Here is a 24078-nt window from a genome sequence, read left to right as displayed (position 1 = left end):
TGCCCCCATCCTGTGATCTTAAGCCCAGCCGACAGTCCAGTTTCCATTGCGTGTGTGTCTGTCTCTCTCATGCATTCCAGTGAGACTCCAGGCCCCACTTTGTGTCACTGTAGCTCAAGTGCAGTTGGGATTGCCTGAACACATTTTCTAGTGTTCAGGAAGGTTGTTATTAAACAGTAATAACAAGTCACCTCTCAAAAAAATGAGATTTTTCTTGTAAATGTACAGCCAAGCCTCTGTGGCCTCGCAGAATGTCCTGCAGTGGAAGAAGCCAGAGGACAGTGCCTCCCCTTGGAGCCCCAGTTTTCTTAGAATTTGGGAGAAGGTTTTATTGTTTTAAAACAAGTGTGGGCCTGTTATGTTCTTCCTCTCTATGAGTGGAAGTGTCAAATAAACCCACCGGGGGTATCTATTTTCTTCTGCCATTGGAGTGCATCATTGGAAAAAAATGTGCAAAGTACTCATTTTAGTCAATAATGATAGCTCCAATTTTTAAGTGCCTGCTCCTTGTCAATTCACAGAGTTCATTTTGTTCAGCAAATGTAAACACAAAGTGAAGTCCAAAGCCCTTTGCCAGAGGCCAGGATTGCAGCAGTGAACTTTTGAAATGGCCTTGCTTGTTGTTGAGTTTCTGTTAGCATCCTTACAGTATATGTGACATTATGTACATTTTGCAGTTGGGAAACTGAGACCTTAAGATGAAACAGAGACTTCAAGGTGCAGCACAGTTTGCCCAGGGACCCCTCCAGTAAGCCCATACTCCGTGCAGGCTCTCCACTGCCACACTGCCTTTCTGAGAGTTTTTGGTCTCAGCCTGTTGTTCATTTCCCTTATCTGTTACTGCCTTCCCTTTATCCATTAAAGACATTCATTGCTTTCCACCGGGTCTGTCTACTTTCCTAGCTCTAGAAATGAAACAAGGCCTAGCAGTCAGCAGCATACTTGTTTGTGTGTTAATTATTAACAGTGGCCTTAACAGCCACAACCATTACAAACCTGTATTGAGCCCCTACTGTTTACAAATTCACTCTGCTCAGACTGTACATCTATAAATAGATGGGATTCATGGTTACATATGACAGGTCAAATAACAATTCAAGATGGCCAGAAATCATGGAGTAGTGAAGAAATGTTCAGGGAAGGCTTCTTGGAAGAGGTGCCCAACAAACTATTCTTCAAGGAAGGAGAACCTCTAAGCAGAGTAAAGAGGACAGCCTTCTAGCAGACCCAACTAAATCTAGTGCCCAAAAAGAAGTCACCCCAGTATGTTACACATTTTTCCCCTGCTCCTGAAAGCCAAAGTCAGCACAGCTGAATGTGGTGATGCTTCAAGAGAGGCATTAATGTACCTAATTAAAAGCTGACCCACTTCCCCAGGGGTGCCATCAAGGGCTAGCTGGGGGGCTGTGATTGGGGTAGCCTGGGGGAGTTAGGTTTTGTCCGGGGCATATCCAGGGAGATCTTGGGTGGTCCAGACTGAATGAGGACCCAAATCTGTTTTTGGGGAGACCTAACCATTTTTACTCATCAGCAGAACTACCCTCTCCCTCCCAGAGTCTTCCAGATTCAAAGTGACTCTGGACCAAATCTGACTTCCCAACACTATTCCAAACCCACATCTGGAAGGCCTTTAAGCTGCGTGAGATTTCATGTCCTTGATTTGTTACTGATTGAGACTAGGGCTGGCACGCAGCCCACGCTCTGCCTCAGGAATAGTAGCACCAGACTTCTGAAACAGAGTGGAACAGAAAGCTATGAAAACCCAGCATGTGCCCCTCAGCCTCCTTCAGTGAAGCCAGGAAAGGGGGAAGAAAGCAGGAGAGCGTTTTCAGGGGGCAAAGGTGTCTTCGCCAGAGACCTCTACACAGCACTCATCTGGAGGTCCTGTTCTGCTTGGGGATTAATGCCGAGCAAGGACAGTGGAAGATGGCCATCCAAGAGCTACGTCCAGCTTCTCTGCAGTTCGGCAGATGCTGCGCACACGTGGGCTTCCAAGTGCTCCAAACTCTAGAGATGCCAAAAATGAACCAGGCAACCTCTGTCCTTGAAGAGCTTATGGTCTCATGGGGAGACAGATGTGTAACAAAGACATTTTAGGCTAATTTTGTAAGAATTATGAGAGATTACAAAAGTGCAGAGAAGAGCAGGCTAACCTGAGATTCAGGAGATGAGGTCTTAACTAATCTTGCTAGAAGACAAATGAAAGTAAGTCAGGAGAACAAGAAGTAGGAGGAACATGATAGACGAAGGGAGGAAATAGCCCCAGCGCAGCGTAGGATGAGAAACAGCACCATGGGACTGGTGAGCCCCAGCTCTTCTGCACAGCTGGGCCTGCTGTGGGCTGTCAGCCCTGGAAGCAGGCAGAGGCTGGGCGAGGGAGGGTGCCGAGTCCGCGAGAGTGAGCTGCTACTTCATTCTGTAGGTGACAGGGAGGCACGAAGGAGTCTTAAGGAGAATGAGCTGGCTTACGTTGTGGGGAGATACAGAAGGCAAGAACTGAAGGGACAAGATCCTTTAGGAGGTCTGTTGCAATAGGTCCTAGGGATGTGAGGAGGCTCTCCACCAAGGCACAGGGAATGCGGGTGGGGAGAACAGGAGTTTGAGAAATGCACTTGAGAGAGAGAGATTCAGCAGGTCTTGGGACTGTGTTGTGAAAATATGGGGATGCGGGAGGGGGAGGAGTCTAAGAAGACTTCCAGATGTCAGTCTTAGAAGTGTGTTCCATTCATTCATTTATTTAACCAGATGCTTGTCAAATAATAGAGTGTCGTCCAAGACAATGTTCTTTAACTAGAAGGGGATCGTGAAGTTAGTTAGTGGGTATACCCAGCGATTTTTTAAGAACTACTTTTTTTAAAGATTTAGTTATTTATTCATGAGAGACACACACAGAGAGGCAGAGACACAGGCAGAGAGAGAAGCAGGCTCCCTGGGGGAAGCCCGATGTGGGACTGGATCCCAGTACCCTGGGATCACGTCCTGAGCCAAAGGCAGACACTCAAACCACTGAGCCACCCAGGTGCCCCAACCCAGTGATTTTTAATAAAAGAAAACACATCAGAAAAGAAAATGTCAGGTGGCATGGCATATATGTATAAAGTCTAAGGATTGTTTTGTGAAACTTTGTTTCAGTCCCTGTGTGTGTGTACACCTGCAAGTGTATGCATGTTAATAACTATATGATGTGTATTTCTTACTAAAGATAGTGGCCAAAACATTTGAGAGTCCTGTGATATTCATTTCCTGGTTGTGTCTGATTATTCTTAAGTATGAATAGGTCCCAGTGGTTTGATTATCTTTAAAAGGGAGGATAATTCCTTTGTGAGAAAACAGGAAAATCTTTTCTCGTTAATTTTTCAAGACCAAATCTTTCAGTCATCTGTACCCTTGGGATTCCCAAGGATTCCAGGCAGAGGGAAGGGAAAGGGGATCAGAGCCAGCAGAAATGACTCTTCCTGTCAGGGCAGGGACAACATCAAATGTCCTGCCTGTCAGAAAGCACAGGCACTGCTGCGCAGAGGTATCTGGGGACTTGTCTCCCAGAGGTGAAGTCACTAGAAGAATAGTGTTACCTTATTTTGTTTTTAATTAATTAATTATCTGTTTGAAAGTGTGTGTGTGTGCACATGCATCTGTGAGTATGCAGGGTGGGGGAGGGGCACAGAGCCTGACCTGGGGCTCAATCTCAGGACTCTGAGATCATGACCTGAACCAAAACCAAGACTTGGACGCTTAACTGACTGAGCCACCCAGGTGCCCCTTAACTTTTTTTTCATATAGGGCTTTATAGTTTGCAAGCTACTTCCACAATATATATTTCCATGTTTACAATAGCCTGGAGAGTTTCGAGAGGCCTGAATATCTAAAAAACATTTTAGGTGTTTATTGACCCAAAAATATGTAAAGCCGTAAATATTTTTCTTTTCCTATAGTCATTCACTCTTTCAGCCAACATTCATTTGCAAGGCTCTGGGCTAAGAATTGGACATGCAAAGATGCAACCTGTTTTCCAATCTGGTGGTGTGTACCTGCAATGTCATAATTTCAGAGAATACAAACATCTGCATATTTATTTCAGAATATTTTCAGTTTTACCCATGACGTGTTAACAGAATGTATGTGCACCTGTATATATATATATATATATACACACATATATATATATAGTGTGTGTGCATGCGTGTGTGTATATATGTGTTTCAGAGAGAGAGAGAGAGAGAGAGATCATTGATCTTTTTAAGCTCCAAAATCAAAAATTGATTGCTCACAGGAACAAGGCAGGAAAAAGCTAGCCCTTTTATAAACCTGGTACATAAAGTTTTCTCCTTGAGCTAAATGTGAATACCTTAGTGGTAGAATAAGTGAATCGGAGAAGGTAATGAAAGCAACATAGTCTCCACAAATAAAGCACCTATGTAACAATATTTTCCTTCTAGGGAGTTCCATGACTCTGACTTCTATCTAAAAACCCCAAGTTTCTTAACTTGAGTTAGTCTAGGCAAGGCAAACTTCATCTCAATTAAACACACACACACACACACACACACACACACACACACACAGTTGACCCTTGAATAACACAGGCTTGAACTGTGCAGATCCACTTATGTGTGGATTTTTTTTTTTTGGATACAGTATAGAACTGTAACTGTATCTTCATTATGGTTTTCTTAATAACATTTTCTTTTTCCTAGCTTATTTTGCTGTAGGATTACAACATATAATATGACATATTCAAAATGTGTGTTAATCAGCTGTTTATGTTATTAGTAAAGTTTTTGAAAAGTCAAAAATTTCAACTGTGCAGGGTGTCAGTTCCCTTAATTCCCACGTCAGTCCAGGGTCAACTCGTGTGTGTGTGTGTGTGTGTGTGTGTGTGTGTGTGTGAATATGTTCTAACTGTTCCTTGTATTGGAAAAACAAAAATTCAAAGAAGACTGCTTTCTAAATTTTTTGTTTGTTAATTATGATCATTTAAGCATAACAGCCAAATATTTCTTTGCTTTTAAATGTAAATGACTTGAAATATTTTAATGGTATTTCTGTTATTTTCCTAATTGCCTTCTCACAAGGTAGATCCTTGAATACACACCTTTGATGTTTTTAATAGTGGGAATGACCTTGACACGAAGCCTCTCTGGGAGACTCTTGACCTCTTGGGGTCAATGACCTGGGGATCCACTTTAACCCTCAACTTTTCCCAGTCATTACTCCACAGGAAGCCCATATCCCTTGCTAACAATTTACTTATTTGCCCACTTTTTTTCTCATAACATGGAAAAATAATCTTCTGAAGGCATTTCCTTAATGAAGCCTACACATCTGATACAGATTTCTTTCCCAAGGTTCTGATGTGTTTGTTATGTTTAAACACATCTTTGCCCTTGAGATGGTCCCATATCAAGCAAGTTATTGCTAATGTTTTACTTATTAACTGGTAAGCACATCATAAACTATAATTACCAGACTGTCTTTCCTAACCTGGTGTTGATATCCTAAAAGAAACAGCCTGTGGAGGCCCTTAGTTCCATTTTCAAAGTCACATTTCATTTATGACTCTCATTACATCTTGTTAAACAGCATTGTATTGTGTGAAGCATGGCTTCCTGCGATACAGCATCATTTAACAAAAAGAATATAATGCAATCTTCCACAGAGTGTAAAAAATGAAATGCCTATTAGATTCCTGTCATAAGAAGAATCTAGATGTAGAGGATGGGGCTGTGTTTGGCCCCAAAGCCCTCCTGCAGGCACAAATGAAGGAGCATAAGCTTCTATTCCAGAAAAATGCCGATTCACAGGAATCTCGGCTTCAAAAGCAGTTGGTGGGCAGAAGAGGGATTGCTATGGACAGAACCATTTAGCCAACCACCTTCTGCCTCAAATCTCATCTCACCTGCTAAATTTGTCCCAGTCACTTTACCCGAAATGCCCCTCTTGCTCTGAGCCCTGTAGGACCTTGTCCTACTCTGGGAACCTTTTGCTTTTTTGGGGATTAGTGATTCCTGGATATGTCTTTGTCCTCCCTGCTTGGCTTAGAGACCTGCAGGGTAGGACCCTACTCCCTGCAGCTAGGCGGGCATTCCCCTACAGTGCCTAACCGCAAGCTTTTCAAATCCTGGGCACCCCGTAGATATCTACTGAATAAATCAGTAACATGAATGTTCTATTTCTTTTTTTTTAATGTTTTTTTAAACATTTATTTATTCATGAGATGGGGTGGGGGGCAGAGACACAGACAGAGGGAGAAGCAGGCTCCATGCAGGGAGCCTGATGTGGGACTCGATCCCAGGACTCCAGGATCATGCCCTGGGCCAAAGGCAGGCACTAAACCGCTGAGCCACCCAGGGATCCCCAGTGTCTTCTATTTCTGAAGGTCAAATGAAAAAGCTAAGTGGAGAGCATCAGAAGCCATTGGAACCACTATTTCCTATTGTAGGACATGAACAATAAGCACCTCTACTGTGCTAGTAGCCAATGTGGCTAACAAATCATTTCATCCTTACAACAATGCTCTAAAGTAGATGTTGTTATTTATTCCCATTTTATAGATAAGGAAACTGAGGCATACTGAAGTTAACCTAAGGCCATGATGGTAATCAGAGGTAGAGCTACGATGCGAACTCAGACCTTTCTTCTAACACTTTATGTCCTTTTATAGCCCCCATAACAGTCTGCGTATGCCCTCACTGAAATAAAGGGACGTCTTCTAAACAAATCGACAGGCTCTTTTTAAAAAGTTAAATCATAAAACAGTATACGTATTCAACAAAAGAACGAATTTTATTTAATAGTTATGCCATTAGTTAAGAGCAAAATGAGATTAGAATGTATCTTCATTTTAAACTCCCTTTTAAAGCTTATTGCTATTAACCCGGCACAAAAAATAAATCTGTTTCATTCTAAAGAGATGCACTCTCAGTGGATTTGCTAGTCTTCGAAATTTGGGTCACCTTTTGCTTTTATATAAAGGATTGGGGGAGTCATGCAGACTCCAAATACTCATCTAGTCATCAAAACAAGATGGGGATTTTTTTTCTCTATTTGGTCTAGTATATTTGTTTTGGTTTGTTTTGTTTTGTAAGTGTAACTGAAACTTTAGCAACACCCTTTAGAAAATAACAGTTTATGACATAAAGTTTTGAAATGCATCTTTGAAATTATCTAAATACATATGCAGGAGGTCAAAGACAAGTGGGACAGCTGTTCCATGAAATCTCCACTTTCCAAATACCAAGAATGAAGAGGTGGGAACATGGTCCAGGATCTAACCTTAACTTTGAACTTCCTGACTTGTGTTAGTTTAAGACATCCCTGTAGCATCATTTAAACATAGTTCTGGTATATGAATAAACTTCCACTTGGAATTTCCTTTTTGAAGTCTGCTGAGAATATAAATTAAAACCATATGAGATGGGTCTTAATCCAGAATGTAAAATAACATGAGAAATGTCAACCCAGAAGTACTCCCTGAAATATATTCACCAGGATGCACGTTCTGACGAAATTCTTTATTTGGAGTGAAAGCCTCCAGAGAACTGAATTTATTATTTTTAACTCATGATTATGACATCTGAATTGATAAGATGCTTTTTAAAGTAATGGCAGTCAGAATGTTTTTCAGCCATCTAGAATGATTGAAAAGGAAATCAGTTGGCTTGGAAAGAGGTTCAAAAGGCATGGTCAGGTAGAAATGCAGATTACAATTTTATTTAAAGATTATGTAAAATATGTAGTATATTTAGCCTGGATACACATACACATCTTCATAATAAAAAAATGAGAGACTGTTTGACACCAAAATATTAATCAATATCTAGATGAGAGAATTGTGATGATTTTTCTTTTCTTTCTTTTTTTTTTCTTCCTTGTCTTTCATTCAGATGTTTCAAATCTTAGATTTAGATTTTGCTACTTTTCTGTTAGATTTCATTTAAGGAGGGGATTTTTGGTCACTTTTGTATCTTATTCAAATCTGCTCATAAGGGAAATAACCCTTTTATACCCGAATTCAGCGAGTATTTGGGCAAGCATCTTAGTCAAGGCCATATTATTGACTATAATTAATAAAAATTATTATATGCCCAGAGCCAGTCAGGTAATTAAATTACATTTATGTTTTATGAGGTAGAACTACCTGAACCTCCATTTAGAAGTGCTTGTGTGTTTGAATGACACATTCTTCTGTCATTTCCTTCTGTCATTCCTTCTGTCATTCTGTGCTCTTAAAATTTGAAGTTTAAGGTTTGGGATAATAATTATTAGGCTCAGAGTTCTTTAAAATTAGAAGTTATTTACTATACATAGTAAATTATTCAAGATTTTAAAACTTTATTATGTTTTAAACTTTTAAAACTCTTTACAGTTTATATAAGTTTTTTAAAAAGTCTATTTGATTGCATTTGTGGTATATTTACGGGATGCCTCAGTTGACTTTAATATATCAGTATGCTGTGTGGTTGGACAGTCATTAATGTATCACTGTGTCTGTGTACAAGTTGTTTCCCACTCCTTCAGTCTGAATCTTAATCCCTTCTTTCCCAAATCAGTAAAGCTACTTCAGTGACCTAATCTGTTTTAAATTGCTTTCCGTAGGAGATTTGTAATGTCAGTGTCTACTAATGATTTGCTAAATAAAAATCCCAGTGCTTAAAGAGCAAACCTCTGAGCTCAGTGGTCACTTTGGCTTTGAAGAACATGGAGAAAAAATGAATCCATAGCCAAACACCTAATAAAAACATAATTTCTTGAATCTGGCCCTGATTTTCTGAGACAAGTGAAGTATATTTAGAAAATCATTCACAGAAAGAGTGCCATTGTAGGCAGGTAGAAAACATTCCAGAAAACTTTGAAAAGTTCTCAGTAAGTATTCTATCCCAGTGAATATTTTCTGATAAATATCTAAAAATTAAAAGTACACACATGCATACATTATCAAGTTTTTCTATGTAATCATAATAAAATTACCCTTGAGTTGTTCACATCTTTTCTTAGGATTAAGTGAAGCAAACACTAGTTTCAATTGATCCAGGTATTACAATTGCTGAGAAATTCAATGCACAAAGCCTTGAATGGGGAATCAATAGCTTTGGTACCATGCCAACCCTATGAGGAGTGAAAGACTTGAAAAGGATCTGTAGGGTTCTTGGAGTTATTTTATCAGGACGGTTTCCATGCCCCTTCTGATGCCTGCATGGTAGATGTTTCCCTGGTATCATGTGAGCTTCTGGTGTAATTGGAGTATCCGGAGCTATAAGAGTTGGGCTAAGAAACTAAAATAGCAGATAAGCCTTTACAAGTATAGACATTCGGATATGTCTGAAAATAGAGAAGGGTTTGAGTCCCCAGAGACATGCAAAAAATTTTTAACATTAAATAAAAAAATAAAACTCCTAATGCAATATAGGATAAAAGAATACCTGTCCAAAGCCAAGGAATCTGACTTCCTAGCCATGGTGGAACTTGTCCAAAGCAATTATTCTTCCCCAGGCAGGAAGTCGTCATCAAGGGGTGAATATTGAAGGGGTGCATCTGATACTGCCAGTTTGGCTTGACCTTGAGGAAGTTAGAGCTTCTGCTCCTGAGATCCAACATCAAGTCAGCTCCCGGGGACTCTTGTTCTTCACCTTTCCAAGAGAAGCCAAAGAAGCCAAGATAGAAATCTTCTCCAGCATCTCATACCCTTGTCCCAAGAAAGGCTACTCAAGACTTTATTATATTGGTGGATCAATATGGAGATACTTTGGCGAAGGCCTGCAAATTATGACCCTCTTTCTAATTTTCTGAATCACATTCTATTCCCCGACCTGGCATTTCAGTTGCTTAACTAACCCCACCATGAAGAATCTCTTGGGATTTAGTGGTAGGCAGTGTCTCCACACTTCAAAAAGCTGGAGATGTTCATATGCTTGTGTCTGCATGCAGCCTCCCTGAGAAATACCACAAGCGCCTGATGGGAACAATCTGTACAAAATGAAGGGAGAGAATAAAGAGCTACTCTGCCTCATGGAAAACTTGAGTCAAAACAATCTGGCCAGAAACTATTTGGCTGGCAGAGCATATACTTTTTCTGCTTTCTTTTTCTTTGGATTGATCGGGGTGGGATTGTAAATTTTTTTTTCTTTCCTTTTATACTATAAGGAATATGAGCATAAGGAATAGTATTTATATTCCTGAGGACTTTCCTTGTTCAGTTGCAACTGAACTTCTGATTTTCTGTAATGTGTGTATGTGTGTTTGTGAATGTGTGTGCACTCACACACTCACACATGTAGCTGCCTGTGACAGAGGATCATAAAAGTGTTGTTTACATTCTTTTAAATTCATAGAGGCCATGCGCTGTAGGCAGGGAAGCAGAATTCCAAGCAGAAATGATTACAGAGATTGATTATGTTCGTTTCTAGGACTTGCTAGCAGATATCCAGCAACAGCTTCAAGTTGAAATAAAGGTCCATATTCTTTCTCTCTGAATATCTGGCCCCACGTTAAATTAGTTTATTCTAGATTATGCCACTGTAACAAGTTGTCCCCCAAGTTCTAGTGGCATGAAACAACAGAAATTTATCTCGTGCTCACATTACATGTTAACAGCTGGTCTGCTGGGGCTATGTTCCCCACGTCATCATTCCAGGGGCCTAGGCAGAAGGAACGGCCTGTGTTTGAGACATACTAGCCTCATGGTGAAAGCAAAAGAGTAGAAAACTGGAAAAACTAGATGATGGCTTTTGAAGAGTTTTGCTTGAAACTAGCATATATTGCTTCTGCACATTGGCCACAGTGAGTCATGTGGCAAAGCCAGACATCAATGGGATGGGATGTATATGCTTCCCAGTTGGAGGAGTGCTGTAAGTTCCATGACAACTAGAAAGAACAGGGAATCATTGAAAGAGTGTAAGGAAATGTGTGTGTGTGTGTGTGTTTTCATTATAAATTTAATTATTCAATAAATTAGTAACAAATTAATAATAAATGACATATATATGATTGCCTCAATGAAGCTAAAAAACAACTCTTGAGTGACAAGGAATAGACCTACCACTCAAGCGTTGAATTTGCTCTGTCCTCTTTCACCCTAATAGAAATTATTTTTAAGTGACTAGATTTACTATGAATATAGCCGGCAGAAAATCATTCAAGTCTTGGAGACATAAGGCTAGTGTTAAGAATTAGTGATGGAGTAGTATGTCTCAACGTGTATGTGATCCTAGCTCTCAGGAAAATAGTACACATAAGCACAGCCATGAAACTCCATCTTAGCTGAGGACAACTCACAGGGATATAGACATCTTCCCGATTTCTTTCTTCTATAGTTCTGTAGTAGCTCACAGCAAGAAGCGTTGCTACACATTAAGGAAAGAGTTGCCTTTAAAAAAAAGTTGCCTTATGTTATGCGGAGTTAAATGGGTATTTATCAGTTGGTTCACTAAGTTGAATATTCAGTGACTGATAATATTAAATTTATTCTAAATAACCTGGATTTTAACTCTACTATTAACTTAGAATATAATGGAAAGAAAAGGTTATGCATATTAGGAAAAAAAACTGTACTTGGTAAACATTTAAGATGTTTTCAGGACTTTTACACATCACAATAACCTTATTATAATAATTCAAAGAGTGCAAAAAAAGAGGTATCCTGTCACCATGATGTGAAATGTAAATCAGCCTGTGGTTACTACAAAACTTGATGCTTCATCCTGCACCTGTGGTTGGGGTTATAAAGCATTCTTGGGAGAAGGATTGTGGTGGTAATGTATAGTTCTATATAATATTAATTATTGCATCATTTATACCTATAGATTAGATGGATGCCCTGGCATTGGTTTTAACAAAACTAGCCTAGTGCATGGCCAAACAAAGTACACCTTCGATAAATAGGGACTTCACTTGAGAAATTCCATCGAAGACAAAAGAGTCATTCATCTAAAGTAGTACACTAATAATGAAGCTAGATCAGCCATATAAATTATCCTAAGCCAACAACCATGAGTGTGTTGAAATGGTAATACCCTTGATATACTTTAATAGTGTTAATTGCATCCACTGCAGACACCTTGAGGTGATTGAGTCACCCGTAATCTTTCAGAAACAGGGTGCCTACCATGTTAGCCAGGGTAAATGAAAAAACAAAGCACCTCCTTTTCTGAATCACATGGAGACCCATGATGTGTTTTTCCCCCACTTCTTTTGAGTATTTTAATGAACATTTAAGAAAGAAGACCTACTTAAACTGGAGCCAGTGTGACCATTGAAATTCCAGGAGATTTGTAAGAACAACATAAATACATATGCCTGTATATGATTTCATAAACTTTTCACGGTAGACCAGGTTCCTTCTGGCCAGCCAACTTTCTGATAATAATAAAATTTAATTTGGCCCTGATTTGAATTTTTGTTCATTTAGAAAGAATAGTATTCCTTTGAGTTAGCTATGGAAAAAGTATTTGTTGTGCTGAGAATAATGGAAACCAAAAAGTGTACTTAAAATGCTTAGCTAGGAGAACACACTATTCCCAAGCTCTCAAGAAACACCAGTTTAAAAATTCAATGAGATTGTTACATGAGAGGAGGCTTGCCAGCCTGGGCAGCAAATTTGCTGTGCTCAAAATATCCCCTTACTTTAGTGGAGCCCTCGAGAACCTTATTCACCTGACTATCCAGACATCACTACATGATATTTCTTTAAAGAAACAGCATGTAAATTTCTAACTCACAAAGACTTCCAGCCTTCTCCACAACCAGTCTGTGTTGGCGAAGGCCTGCTAAACTCTTTTCTCTTGGCTACTTTGATATTATAACCTCCCAGCACTGATGAACAATTGGCAGTATTCAAAAATCAAGTATTTTAAAAATAAGCATCCTTCTCAAAACAAATTTCCCATTTTTTCCAACATCATCATTATATGAGGAAATATTCACAGCGTATTATTATGTGAAAAAGTCAACCAAAGATATTGCAATGATTATCTTTTTGATAAATAATATTTACTGAATTATGTGTTGGTAATGGGAAAATAACTGACTTTTTTCTTTCATTGTGCCTTCTGTGTTTTTTATAAGTGCTCAACACTGAGCATATATAATTAAGAAATAATATAAAACTCTTGAAAACCAGTGTACAGGCCATAGGTAGTTTCCATAATGACCTTGTTCCCATGCCCACTGATGTACAGCTCCTGAAGCACCCAGGAGACAGCCTCCCTCTACACATCTGTCTCTCAACAGAGGCCATATCATGTTCTAAGCATGTAGGAAAGGCAACTGAGGCAAAAAGAATGACGTTCCCTCAAGTAGAATCACAGATAGGTGGCAGAAGAGCATGCCTAGCACCAAACCGTCTTCTGGATTTATTGAATGGAAAGGTTTACTTTGTTTTTGTGCAGAACAAGCTTATCAATTGAAAAACCGGACATCTCCCTCTTCAACTAGTTGATTCCAGCCTCCAAACAACTATCGACTTAAGATCCCAAAGCTCCCTGATTCCCCTGAACTAAGGGGAATCAGGTGTTCTTAAGGAGTAGGTCATGCCCATTTGGGTGGTGGTAATAGGGCCAAGGAATGTGGTCTAAGTGACCAAGAGTGTCACCCCCAACTAAACTATATAGAAGAGGCTTTTAACATAAAGAGGTTCTATTATCTGAAGAAGAGGGGAAGGGTGTTGTGCAGGCAAAACTAGGTACCCGCTATAGAGTTAAAGAGAAATGATTTTTACATATAATAGTAACAAAAATTCTAATGAAATCCTATCATGCTATGGAGCCAAATGGATTGAATTTTCTTAGGTAATGTAATGTGGTAACCACAGTAGAGACCAGTGGGCCAGTTTGTCCAAGGGCATTCTTCTGTTCCGTCCCACACTTAGGTTTTCTACAGACTTGCAGCAACTTGATGCTTTGCCTTGTGGCCCTGGAGCTGCTATAGGGGCAGGTATGTATTGTAAATAGGGAACAAATAAAACTGTAGAAATGTGATTTGAATGGCCCTTAAAGCTTTCACATGTTATGCTAGTCAGCAAAAGCACAGTTAAAAAGGAGATTTTCACACTGTCCTCAAATGTCATTTAGATGGATCTTGGTGAAATGATGACACTGGGCAATAATAATTCCTTTTTAATTTTGTAAGCTTTTTGCCATGTAATGTGCTGTGGGGAAAACAGTAGCATTTGGCTGACAGGTATTAGTCAGGGCTCTGGGGACTCAGTAGAAATTATAAGGCTCTTTTTCCTCCAACTCAACTTGATGGGCAAAGTCAAATTTGATAGCAGTTAGGTATGTATGGTTATTTTGATTGCTTTGTTATTAGGTAGTAAATAAGAGTTTGTTTTGCCCTTAGACTGAGATATCAAGGTGCTAGCTAGGCTTATGAGTAGAGCACGGGGAATATTTGAGAGATTTTCAAAAATAGAATAGCAAGTTGGGTGTGTGAGAGTGATGGTAAAGAGCCATCCACCATGGCTGGGATGTGGCTTCTTCTCATTAATTAGTTACTAATTACATTTTTTGTTGTATTTGACTCTGGACTTAAAAATTAAATGCCTACCCATTTTAAAAATCAGCTTATTTGAGAGTTTGATTTAGCTGGATTCTGGTTAAGATCTGATTATTCATGTTTATGTATGCAAGGAATTTCAGTTCATTATCTTTGTATCTTTTACCATTTCTGTGGTAAAAATGAAATGAAGTTATCTAGAGAAGCTTTTATTTTTTATTTGTATTTTTTAAAGATTTTATTTATTTATTTGAGGGAGAGCACATCTGTGTGCATGTACAAAGCCGGGAGGGACAGAGGGAGAGAGAATTTCAAGCAGATTCCACACCGATTGCAGAGCCTGACACAGGGCTCTATCCCAAGACCCTGACACCATGATCTGAGCCAAAGTCAAGAATTGGCCACTCAACCAACTCTTCCGAGTGCTCCTAGAGAAGTTTTGAATATAATCTCCTAGGCTAGCATGAGCCCTGTTCCTCTGTCCAATGGAAGTCTTCAATTCCAAAAGGAGTTTTCTATAAGGACCCCTGCTGCCTACCTCTCCTCCGGCTCACTGTCTTAACAGTGGGGGTTATACTTTTTTGTAAGCTTGCTTCTCACCCTCCCTCGAGCTTTCTATGTTGTAGAACCCCTGCTTTCCAGGGCCCTTCCATTTGCTCTTCATGGTCTGTCTCTCTAGGGAGAGAAAGTAATAGAAAAAGGCATACTATTTGTGTAGTTCAAATAGAAAATACAGAACTTTGTGATTCTCTTTAAGACTTGCTGGCTCATAATTAAGTTTTGAGAATACCCAGAAGTTAGATATTTCCTCCCTACTAACCACTGCATTATATTGAAAGGGAAAGCAAATCTTGTGCTTGAAAATTTAGGAGTCAACAGTCTATGTATGACTCAGTAGAAGCTCACCACATTTTCCCCATGTTAAGGTCAGAATGTGCATTTCCTACTTCCCCTGAAATATGTGTGTGATTTTCAAAGCAGACGCCTTCGTATTAGGACTCTCAAAGGAGTACTAAATAGGACTCAAGCCATACAGTAATTGCCCTTCATACCTTGAAAGAGAAGGCCCACAATAGCCAATACAGTGCAGTTCAGCTGAATGTCTGTTTTGAACTGCACTTGTGGATGTCAGAGACACCCTTCCTAAAAGAATGCGTTCCAAAGCTTTTATTTCCAGCTTGCTGTCCTGGATATTTCTGAATGATGCCTACATGGCAGGAATGAGTACATATTAGGTCTCTGCTGGTGACAATTATATAAAAAAACCTTCACGTCGGACTAAAAAACCTCAAGATTTAGAAATTGTCAATGACTAGAATGACAGTGTATTAGAGGACGCCAGAAGGAGCAGACACTCTAGGATGAGGACCAACACAGGCTCTGCTTCCCTGAATTCAATGACAAATCCCAATCCATGTCCAACCTGATCAGTGGGACAGGGCTGAAAGTGTTTGCTTCTTCCCTTTGGGGCCTGTGCAAGTTCTGGCCTTTGATCTGTTTCCCTAACATATACCTGATAGCTCTATCACATTAAACATTATGCTGCACAGACATTGTTTCCCTGAATTCAGTGCATAGATGTTGTGCTTTTGATGTAGATGTACAGGCTCAGGCTGTAACATTAGGCAGCTGATGTTAGTGCAGATCATTTTTGTAGTTGTCCCAAGAACACCCCATACTCTCCAGTTCATGATATGAACGTCAGAGTAAATGGAAATATGGTGATCTGAGCAGGCTCCATCCCAGCAGCAGAGGATGGGAACTGGGTAGAAACCTGTTATAATAAGCTGTTTAATTTTGTTTGGAGAAACTGTACTTTTGACAGATGAACTTCTTTTCCCTTGCATTCATATTTATCTAACAGAGTTGTGGTTAGGAAATGATCCAGGATTCACAGGGTCAAAAAGTGACCTGGTTCACATAATGTTGACTCCTCCCATCTCACTCCACAGCTTCTCCAGGCAGGTGGTCCCGTGTGTTGTTGGTACATCCACACTGAAATGGTCACCCAAAGGACATATCAACCTTTTGGGTTCGGCCCTCAGAGATTCTAGCAGCCCCAAACTCACCTCAGTTCCGGATAACCAGCTTTATGTTTCCATGCTGCACTCTGCAGCTTGAAATCATTCTAATGTGCTTGATGAATCAACATATTGTTAGGCATTGGGAATTAAAACCATTAGAACAATTAAAGAAATAATAATACATTGAATTTTTGTAATACCTTTCTTCATGAGAAAATACATTTTCATAGACCATCCAGTTGTATTCTCTTTCATTATACCAAGGTGAAAGAATAAAAGAATGTTTCTTAGCTTTATCTTTGAAAGCTAAAAAAGAATTCATTACAAAAAGAATCATAAGAAGTATTTCCTCCTTCTCGATAGGCCTCTGGTTCCCTGGTATATAAATAAGACATTTTTCCCTGCCTTTCCTCAGCCTTTGTGTTTTGTAATCTAGTTTTGTTATCCAAATACTTGTGGATCGACGTTGAAGATAATCTTAAAGACAGGTAAGTACCTTTGTGATAGTGATACCTGCTCATTTTACACCCATTTCTGGTAGGTCTACTTATGCAGACCTACCTGAGAACAATTTTACTTTATAATAACTTGTACAATGCTCGCCAGTTTCTCCTTGCTTAAGGTAGAGTGCTAGTGTGTGGCCATTGGACTCACACATTTCCCTTTCTTGTATTTTTCAGAAATTGAGGCAAAGGAAGCATGTGGCTGGCTCCGTGCTGCTGGGTTCCCACAATACGCTCAGTTGTATGAGGGTAGGTTGGCTGTCCCTTCACTCTTTATGAAGAGAATTGATTCAAAATGAACCTCACATATCCTGTAGTGTGTTTTGACTTCAGGTCTTTTCTCAATTATTTTTCTTTGCGGTCTCTTTCCCTCAGCCTTTGCAATCCCAGGGCTTAGACTGATGCCAATTTAGACACGAGTATTGCTGCCCAGGCCTACCTGACTTTCTGCTCTATGTTGCTTCTCACTTTTTTACTTTCTACTTCTCCTCTCTTCACCACCAATCCCAACTCTACCTTTTCCCTCCAGCGGTCTACCATCAACAGCTTCCATTATTGCTATTATTATGGAAGTATAACTGACATACAGTGTTATTATATCAATTTCAGGGGTACACCATGGTGATTCAACAGTTCTGTACGTGGTACAGTGCTCACCACACTAAGTGTAGTCACCATTGTCACCATGCAATGTTACTATGGTATTATTCACTGTATTCCCCTATGCTGTGTACTATGCTGTACCAAATTATAATCAGTTCTGACTACTACCTGGATAGTCCTCATCTATAGTGAATTTGGATCCCAGCAGTAAGCAGACGACATACTCAAGATAATCCGAGGATTTATTTCCAAAAATGTTGATTACAAAGATGTGGGCAGGATATGAGAAACCATGAGGAACAGTTCAGGTGCCCAGAGCTCATAGCAGCAGAACTGCCACTGTCATAGGCCCAAAATGATAGGCAGAGGGAGAGGGTGCCAGAACCCAGAACAAGAGAGGATCCTTAGAGCAGAGGACACAGTTGGCTGTGGATGAGAACCAGCAGGGTAAATACCCTGGTCTCATACTCCTTCCTCCCTCTCTCTCCAGCCAGGGCTTCCCATTAGCCAAACACAAAAGGAAGCGAAAGGATATGGATCCCCCTGAATGCCATCCACAGGGGTGATCCTTGGAGCACAAGGGGCAGGGTATAGAGTAGTGGAGAGTGGATCTGTAGGGCTATAAAAAGGATATCTAGCACACTAAGCAGTGTCAAGTTCTCTTCCTGATGTCATAAAGTATACATAGAATAGAAAGAATCAACAAAATTAACCTGTAGTCACTGGTGAATCCCATTCACTCACTTGGAAGCTCAGTTTTATATTTAAAAAACCAACAAACGCTTATTCTACTTCTCCAGCTTAAATTCTGTGAGGACAAAGGAGAGCTTATCTCAGAATGTGCTTTGAAGTCTAGAATCTCTGATACACCCTTTTATAAATTATAGCCTTGTAGGCAAGAAGGGTTTTATAATTTTGGTCTAGGCAACCCTACTCCCATGCCCCACCACCAATTTCCTGACTATGAGAGAGAGGCCCAAAGAGGTTACATGACTTTTCCAACATTAAAAGTGAAGGAATCAGAATTAAAATCACAGTCTCCTGAGCTTTAAACATAGTGGATTTTCTCCTATAATGTGAGCTTTCTTTGTAAACTCGCAATACTATGCAGTTTAATCTGAACTATCTAGAAATGGCTAAGAAGTAAATTTCTTCTCTTTAGGTAGAATCAATTGTTTGAAAAAAAAAAGAATCAATTGAATATTTTGCTGATACTCTAAAGTGACTCATTATTTTGCTACAAAAGAAAATATTTGAGGTCATTGAGCTTTGGTTATTTTGGAAATTTCCTTTCTAAAGAAAAAAAATCTGCTATAAGTAAAAGGTGCCTGCCAAACTGTGTAAACCATATGCATTGAATGTAAGCCATATGCATTGAATAAATATAATAAGAAAGAGAAAATGCTTCTATAGAGCATACTATGTGCCAGGTTCTGTTGAAAGCACTTTACCTATGCTATTCATTTAATTTTCTCAACAGCAAAGGATAGTATTATAATTATCATCATCCCCATTTTACAGATTGGGAAACAAAAGACCCAGAAGAGGGTAGATAAGTTGCCTCCAGTTCTATAGCTAGAGATTATGAGTGCCAAGATTGAAAGCCAAGGCAGCTGGGCTTCGATGTCTCTGTTTTTCATTATTACACATATTCCCTCTCCAGCAGAACAAGACAGTCTTCATTCTGGCATCATCTAGAATTCACTCACATTCCTTTTATCACCCTAGAAGAGTTTGTTTCTGTTTCCAACTCACATAAACGTTTAGATACCTTTAGATTTATTATGACTGGCAAGGCAGAGGCAGTGCAAAATATAAAATGAGACAGAGAGAAGAATGGCAGGATAATGATAACAAATTGACAGGGATGCCTGGGTGGCTCAGCAGTTGAGCATCTGCCTTTGGCTCAGGGCGTGATCCCAGAGTCCTGGGATCGAGTCCCACATTGGGCTTCCTGCGTGGAACCTGCTTCTCCCTCTGCCTGTGTCTCTGCCACTCTCTCTCTGCGTCTCTCATGAATAAATAAATAAATAAAATATTTTTTAAAAATGATAATGAACTGACACTGTTAGATTTGACTATGGCCTCTATTAGAATGATCTCTAAATTTTTGCCTCTGTGAATAAGGTACCTAAAATTAACATTGCATCTTGAGGATTTCCATGACCTCTAAAGTTGGCATGAATAGTCTATGGGAGAAAAGTTATGATGCTGGAATTTATTCTCTTTGGATAGAATCAGTTGCTTGAGTATTTTGCTGATACTCTAAAGTGACTCAAGATTTTCCTACAAAAGGACACATTTGAGGCCATTGAGCTTTGGGTATTTTTGGAAATTTCCTTTCTGAAGAAACAAAAATCTGCCAAACTAAGTATTTCATTAACTGATCAAGATAAAAGTCAGTGACATTAGGTGGATGGTTAGAGTATAAAAGCTCTTCATAGGGCAGCCCGGGTGGCTTAGCGGTTTAGTGCCGCCTTCAGCCCAGGGCATGATCCTGGAGTCCCTGGATCGAGTCCCACGTAGTGCTCTCTGCATGGAGCCTGCTTCTCTCTCTGCCTCTCTCTCTCTCTCTCTCTCTCTCTGTCTCTCTCTCTCTCTCTCTCTGTGTGTGTGTGTGTCTCATGAATAAATAAATAAAATCTAAAAAAAAACCCAAACTCTTCATATAGGTAAATGTATGCAATTATGATAAACTACAAAAATGCAAGCACTTAACATTAAGTCCTATCCAAGGGCAAGAACTTGGTTATTCTCATAGTTCACAGTTCTTTTGAATCCTTAAAAGCATTTATCTGATAAAATAAAATGCCTGCTATCTTAAGCACTACTAACACACCATTGATGGGAGAATAACTGCCCAGATCAATCATGTGTACTGAAATGTGGTGGTCAAAAGATATTGGTGCCCACTCAGATAAAAACAAGATCCATAAACTTCTCTATTCCTCTGTTTCTCTTTCTCAGATTCCCAATTTCCCATCAACATTTTAGCTGTCAAGAATGATCATGATTTTCTTGAAAAGGACCTTGTAGAACCTCTTTACAGGTAAATCATGTGAATTATTTTTGTTACTTTCAATTGTGCAGTCTCCAGTAAGTATCACTGTATTGAGGAGCAAGTTCAAGAACTCCATAAGTATTTATTGAGTGCCTACTATATGCCAGGCATGGGTCCAGGATCTAAGTATACAACAGTGAGCATGATTGGTCTCTAGTTTATGAACCTTATATCCTAGTTGGAGTCTTCAGAAAATAGATTGAGGAAGACGTAAGAGAGAGTCAGAGAGAGAAAAAGAGAAGGAGAGGGAAAAGTTATCTTAGAGAGTGTTCAGTGCTATGAAAAAACTAGGTTAAGATGAAGCCATAGACTGTGGTGATTGGGGTCAGGGGTGGGTTAGTGGAAGGAGGAAGGAGGGAAGGCCACAGCATGAGTGGCCAGAGAAGGCCCTGAAAATATCCATGAGTTTGTCAAACTTGGCTGTATTTTTTGCAAAGTCAAGTGATTATATCGGCACTTGAGTATTTAAGCCTTTGCTATGTGAGAGCTGCCACACGGAAACAAAGATTATACATATATGAGCAATTTCCTCCCCTCAAAGATTTATAATCTGGTTGGAGAAATCTAGTTGAAGAAATAAAGCATGAACACATGTACAAATAAGACCATTGTAGTAAGAGTGATAGGAAAAGATGCCAATGTAACCAATATCCAGGAATAATTAAATGCTGTGTGAGAAGCTGTATGTGTCTGTAGAAATTTGAAGTTTCCTAGCTAAGCCCTGGAGAGAGGTCAGGGCTGGAGATAAATATTAATTACAGGAGGTGAGTCATTTTTCCATGGCCACACAGCTAGTTATGGGCTGAACTGACCTTAAAACACAGTACTTTGGGGCACCTGGCTAGCTCAGTCCATGGAGCGTGCAACTCCTGATCTTGGTATTATGAGTTCAAACTCCACATTGGGTGTAGAGATTCCTTAAAAATAAAAAAAGTCTTTTAAAAAATGCACTACTTAAAATTTGTAATCCAGTGTTCTTCCTAGCACATTCTGCATTGACATAGAAAGATGGTAGTTTAATCAGAAGGTAATGATAAGCAAAACTTCTGTCAAGATAGGAGAGACCAGTGTATGTTAGGATAGTATGCAAACAACTTTGGGCTTCCTGAATCTTCAGACATACATATTTTTGTTTCACTATGTAGTTCCTATATGAAGAGAAAATAGATTTGCATTAAGAAGTGATCTCTGACTGTTTAAGGAAAACAGTACTGTGAGTTTGCTTAAGTTGATAAAAGAGCAAAGAACTCTTCAAATCGCAAATTATAGGAATAGGTTATTTGGGCTATTAAACAAATAAGCACAAAAATGCCATTTGTGAATTTATGAGAGGAATGGATGGTTTGATTGTGACCCTTTAACGGTAATGAATTGGAAAAGCAGTGTTTTCAGGATGTCTGGGGTGCACCCCAAGCAAGAGCATGTCCTTCCTTAGGAGATTTCACTCAATCCAGAACTATTCCAATGATACCTCCTTCTGAGTTTTCCCTCTTAGTTTTAACCAAGAGGATTTTTATAGCTGACTTAAAAAAATAATGAATTTTTATACCTTAATTATAATATATTGCATTATCATTTCTCCTATTGAATTTTTTAAATTTATACTTTCATTTTTAATTTTCAAAAAAAATTCAAGAATTTCTATTTTATTTATTTTAGAGGGAGAGAGAGAGTGCATGTGAACAGGGGAGGGGGAGAGGGAGAGGACTAGAGAGAGAGAGAGAGGGAATCCTCAAGCAGACTCCCCGCTGACATGGAGCCCAATGCAGGGCTCGATCCCAGGACCATGAGATCATAACCTGAGCCAAAATCAAGAGTCAAAAAAAAAAAAAAAAAATCAAGAGTCAGCTGCTTAACTGATTGAGCCCCAATTTATGCATTCTTTAAATCAAAATGTCATACACACACACACACACACACGTATATAAAGTAAAATTCATGGGCAGCCCGAATGGCTCAGCGGTTTAGTGCCTGCCTTCAGCCCAGGGTGTGATCCTGGAGACCCTGGATCGAGTCCCATGTCAGGCTCCCCACATGGAGCCTGCTTCTCCCTCTGCCTGTGTCTCTGCCTCTCTCTCTCTTTCTGTCTTTCATGAGTAAATAAATAAATAAAATTTAAAAAAAACTTAAAAAAATAAAGTAAAATTCACTATTTTGAGTGAACACTTCTTGAGCAGTTACTGCTACCACAACCAAGATGAAGAACAGCTCCATCGCCCCCAAAGTCCCTGATTCCCCTCTGACATCAACCTCTACTCTATTCTAAACCTACTCCCAACCCACTGGCAACCACTGATGTGGTATTTGTACCTACAGTTTTTGCCTTTTCCAGAATACCATATAAATGAAATCAAACAATATGTAGCCTTTTGAGCCTGGCTTCTTTTACTTAGTATGGTGGTACACTTAAGATTCTGCTATGTTGTGATGCTCAGTGGTTGAGCCACCTGCTTTGGCTCAGGACATGATCCCAGGGTCCTGGGATCGAGTCTCACATTGGGCTCCCTGCAGGGAACCTGCTTCTCCCTCTGCCTATGTCTCTGCCTCTCTCTGTGTGTCTCTCAGGAATAAATAAAATCTTAAAAAAAATAATAAAAAAGATTCTGCTATGTTGTTAGTGTTTCAGTTGGCAATTACTGAGTAGCATTACATCTGTAGATGTACTCCAGTTTATCCATTCACCAGCTGAAGGATATTTGAGTCATCATCAGTTTTGGTGGTTATAAAGCAACTATAAACATTCATATTCAAGGTTTCATGTGAATGTAAGTGTTCATTTCTTTTGGGTCACATCCTAGGTAGGGGATTGTGGGGCCCACTTGATAACTAATTTAACTTTATAAGAAATCACCGATTTTTCAAAAGTGATCCTATCATTTTGTATTTTCACCAATAATGTATGAGAGTTCTGGTAGCTCCACGTCTTTGCCAGCACAAGGTGCTGTCGGTTTGTGTTTTGTTTTTTATTGAGGTATAATTGACACAACAATGTTAACATTAGTTTCAGGCATACAACATGCTGACTCAATAAGTCTATACATTGTGCTGTGCTATCACAAGTGTAGCTCCCATATGTCATCATATAACACTACTATAATACCATTGATTATATTCCCTGCACTGTACCTTTTTTTTTTAAGATTTTGTTTATTTATTCATAGACACACACACACACACACACACACACACATACACACACACACACACAGAGGCAGAGAAACAGGCAGAGGGAGAAGCAGGCTCCATGCAAGGAGTCCGATGTGGGACTCAATCCCCGGTCTCCAGGATCACACCCCAGGCTGCAGGCGGTGCTAAACCGCTGTGCCACCGGGGCTGCCCTACACTGTACCTTTTATCCCCATGGCATATATTGTTTGTTTTCTTTTTAGCCACCTATTAG

General features: G+C 39.6%; 1 protein-coding gene across 6 annotated transcripts in view; it reads left to right on the top strand.

The window, feature by feature from the left end:
* STARD13 (StAR related lipid transfer domain containing 13) overlaps positions 1 to 24078 on the top strand; it is a 514559-nt gene that overhangs the window by 432033 nt on the left and 58448 nt on the right. For all 6 annotated transcript variants that reach the window (XM_055317219.1, XM_055317220.1, XM_055317218.1 and 3 more), the window contains 2 exons: positions 17192 to 17263; positions 20585 to 20666. In XM_055317219.1, coding sequence (XP_055173194.1) covers positions 17192 to 17263; positions 20585 to 20666 — 154 coding nt within the window. The remainder of the gene's footprint in view (positions 1 to 17191; positions 17264 to 20584; positions 20667 to 24078) is intronic.

This window comes from Nyctereutes procyonoides, unplaced genomic scaffold, assembly GCF_905146905.1.
Source record: "Nyctereutes procyonoides isolate TBG_1078 unplaced genomic scaffold, NYPRO_anot_genome, whole genome shotgun sequence".
Taxonomy (NCBI): Eukaryota; Metazoa; Chordata; class Mammalia; order Carnivora; family Canidae; genus Nyctereutes; species Nyctereutes procyonoides.
This window is presented reverse-complemented; position numbering and strand designations above follow the sequence as displayed.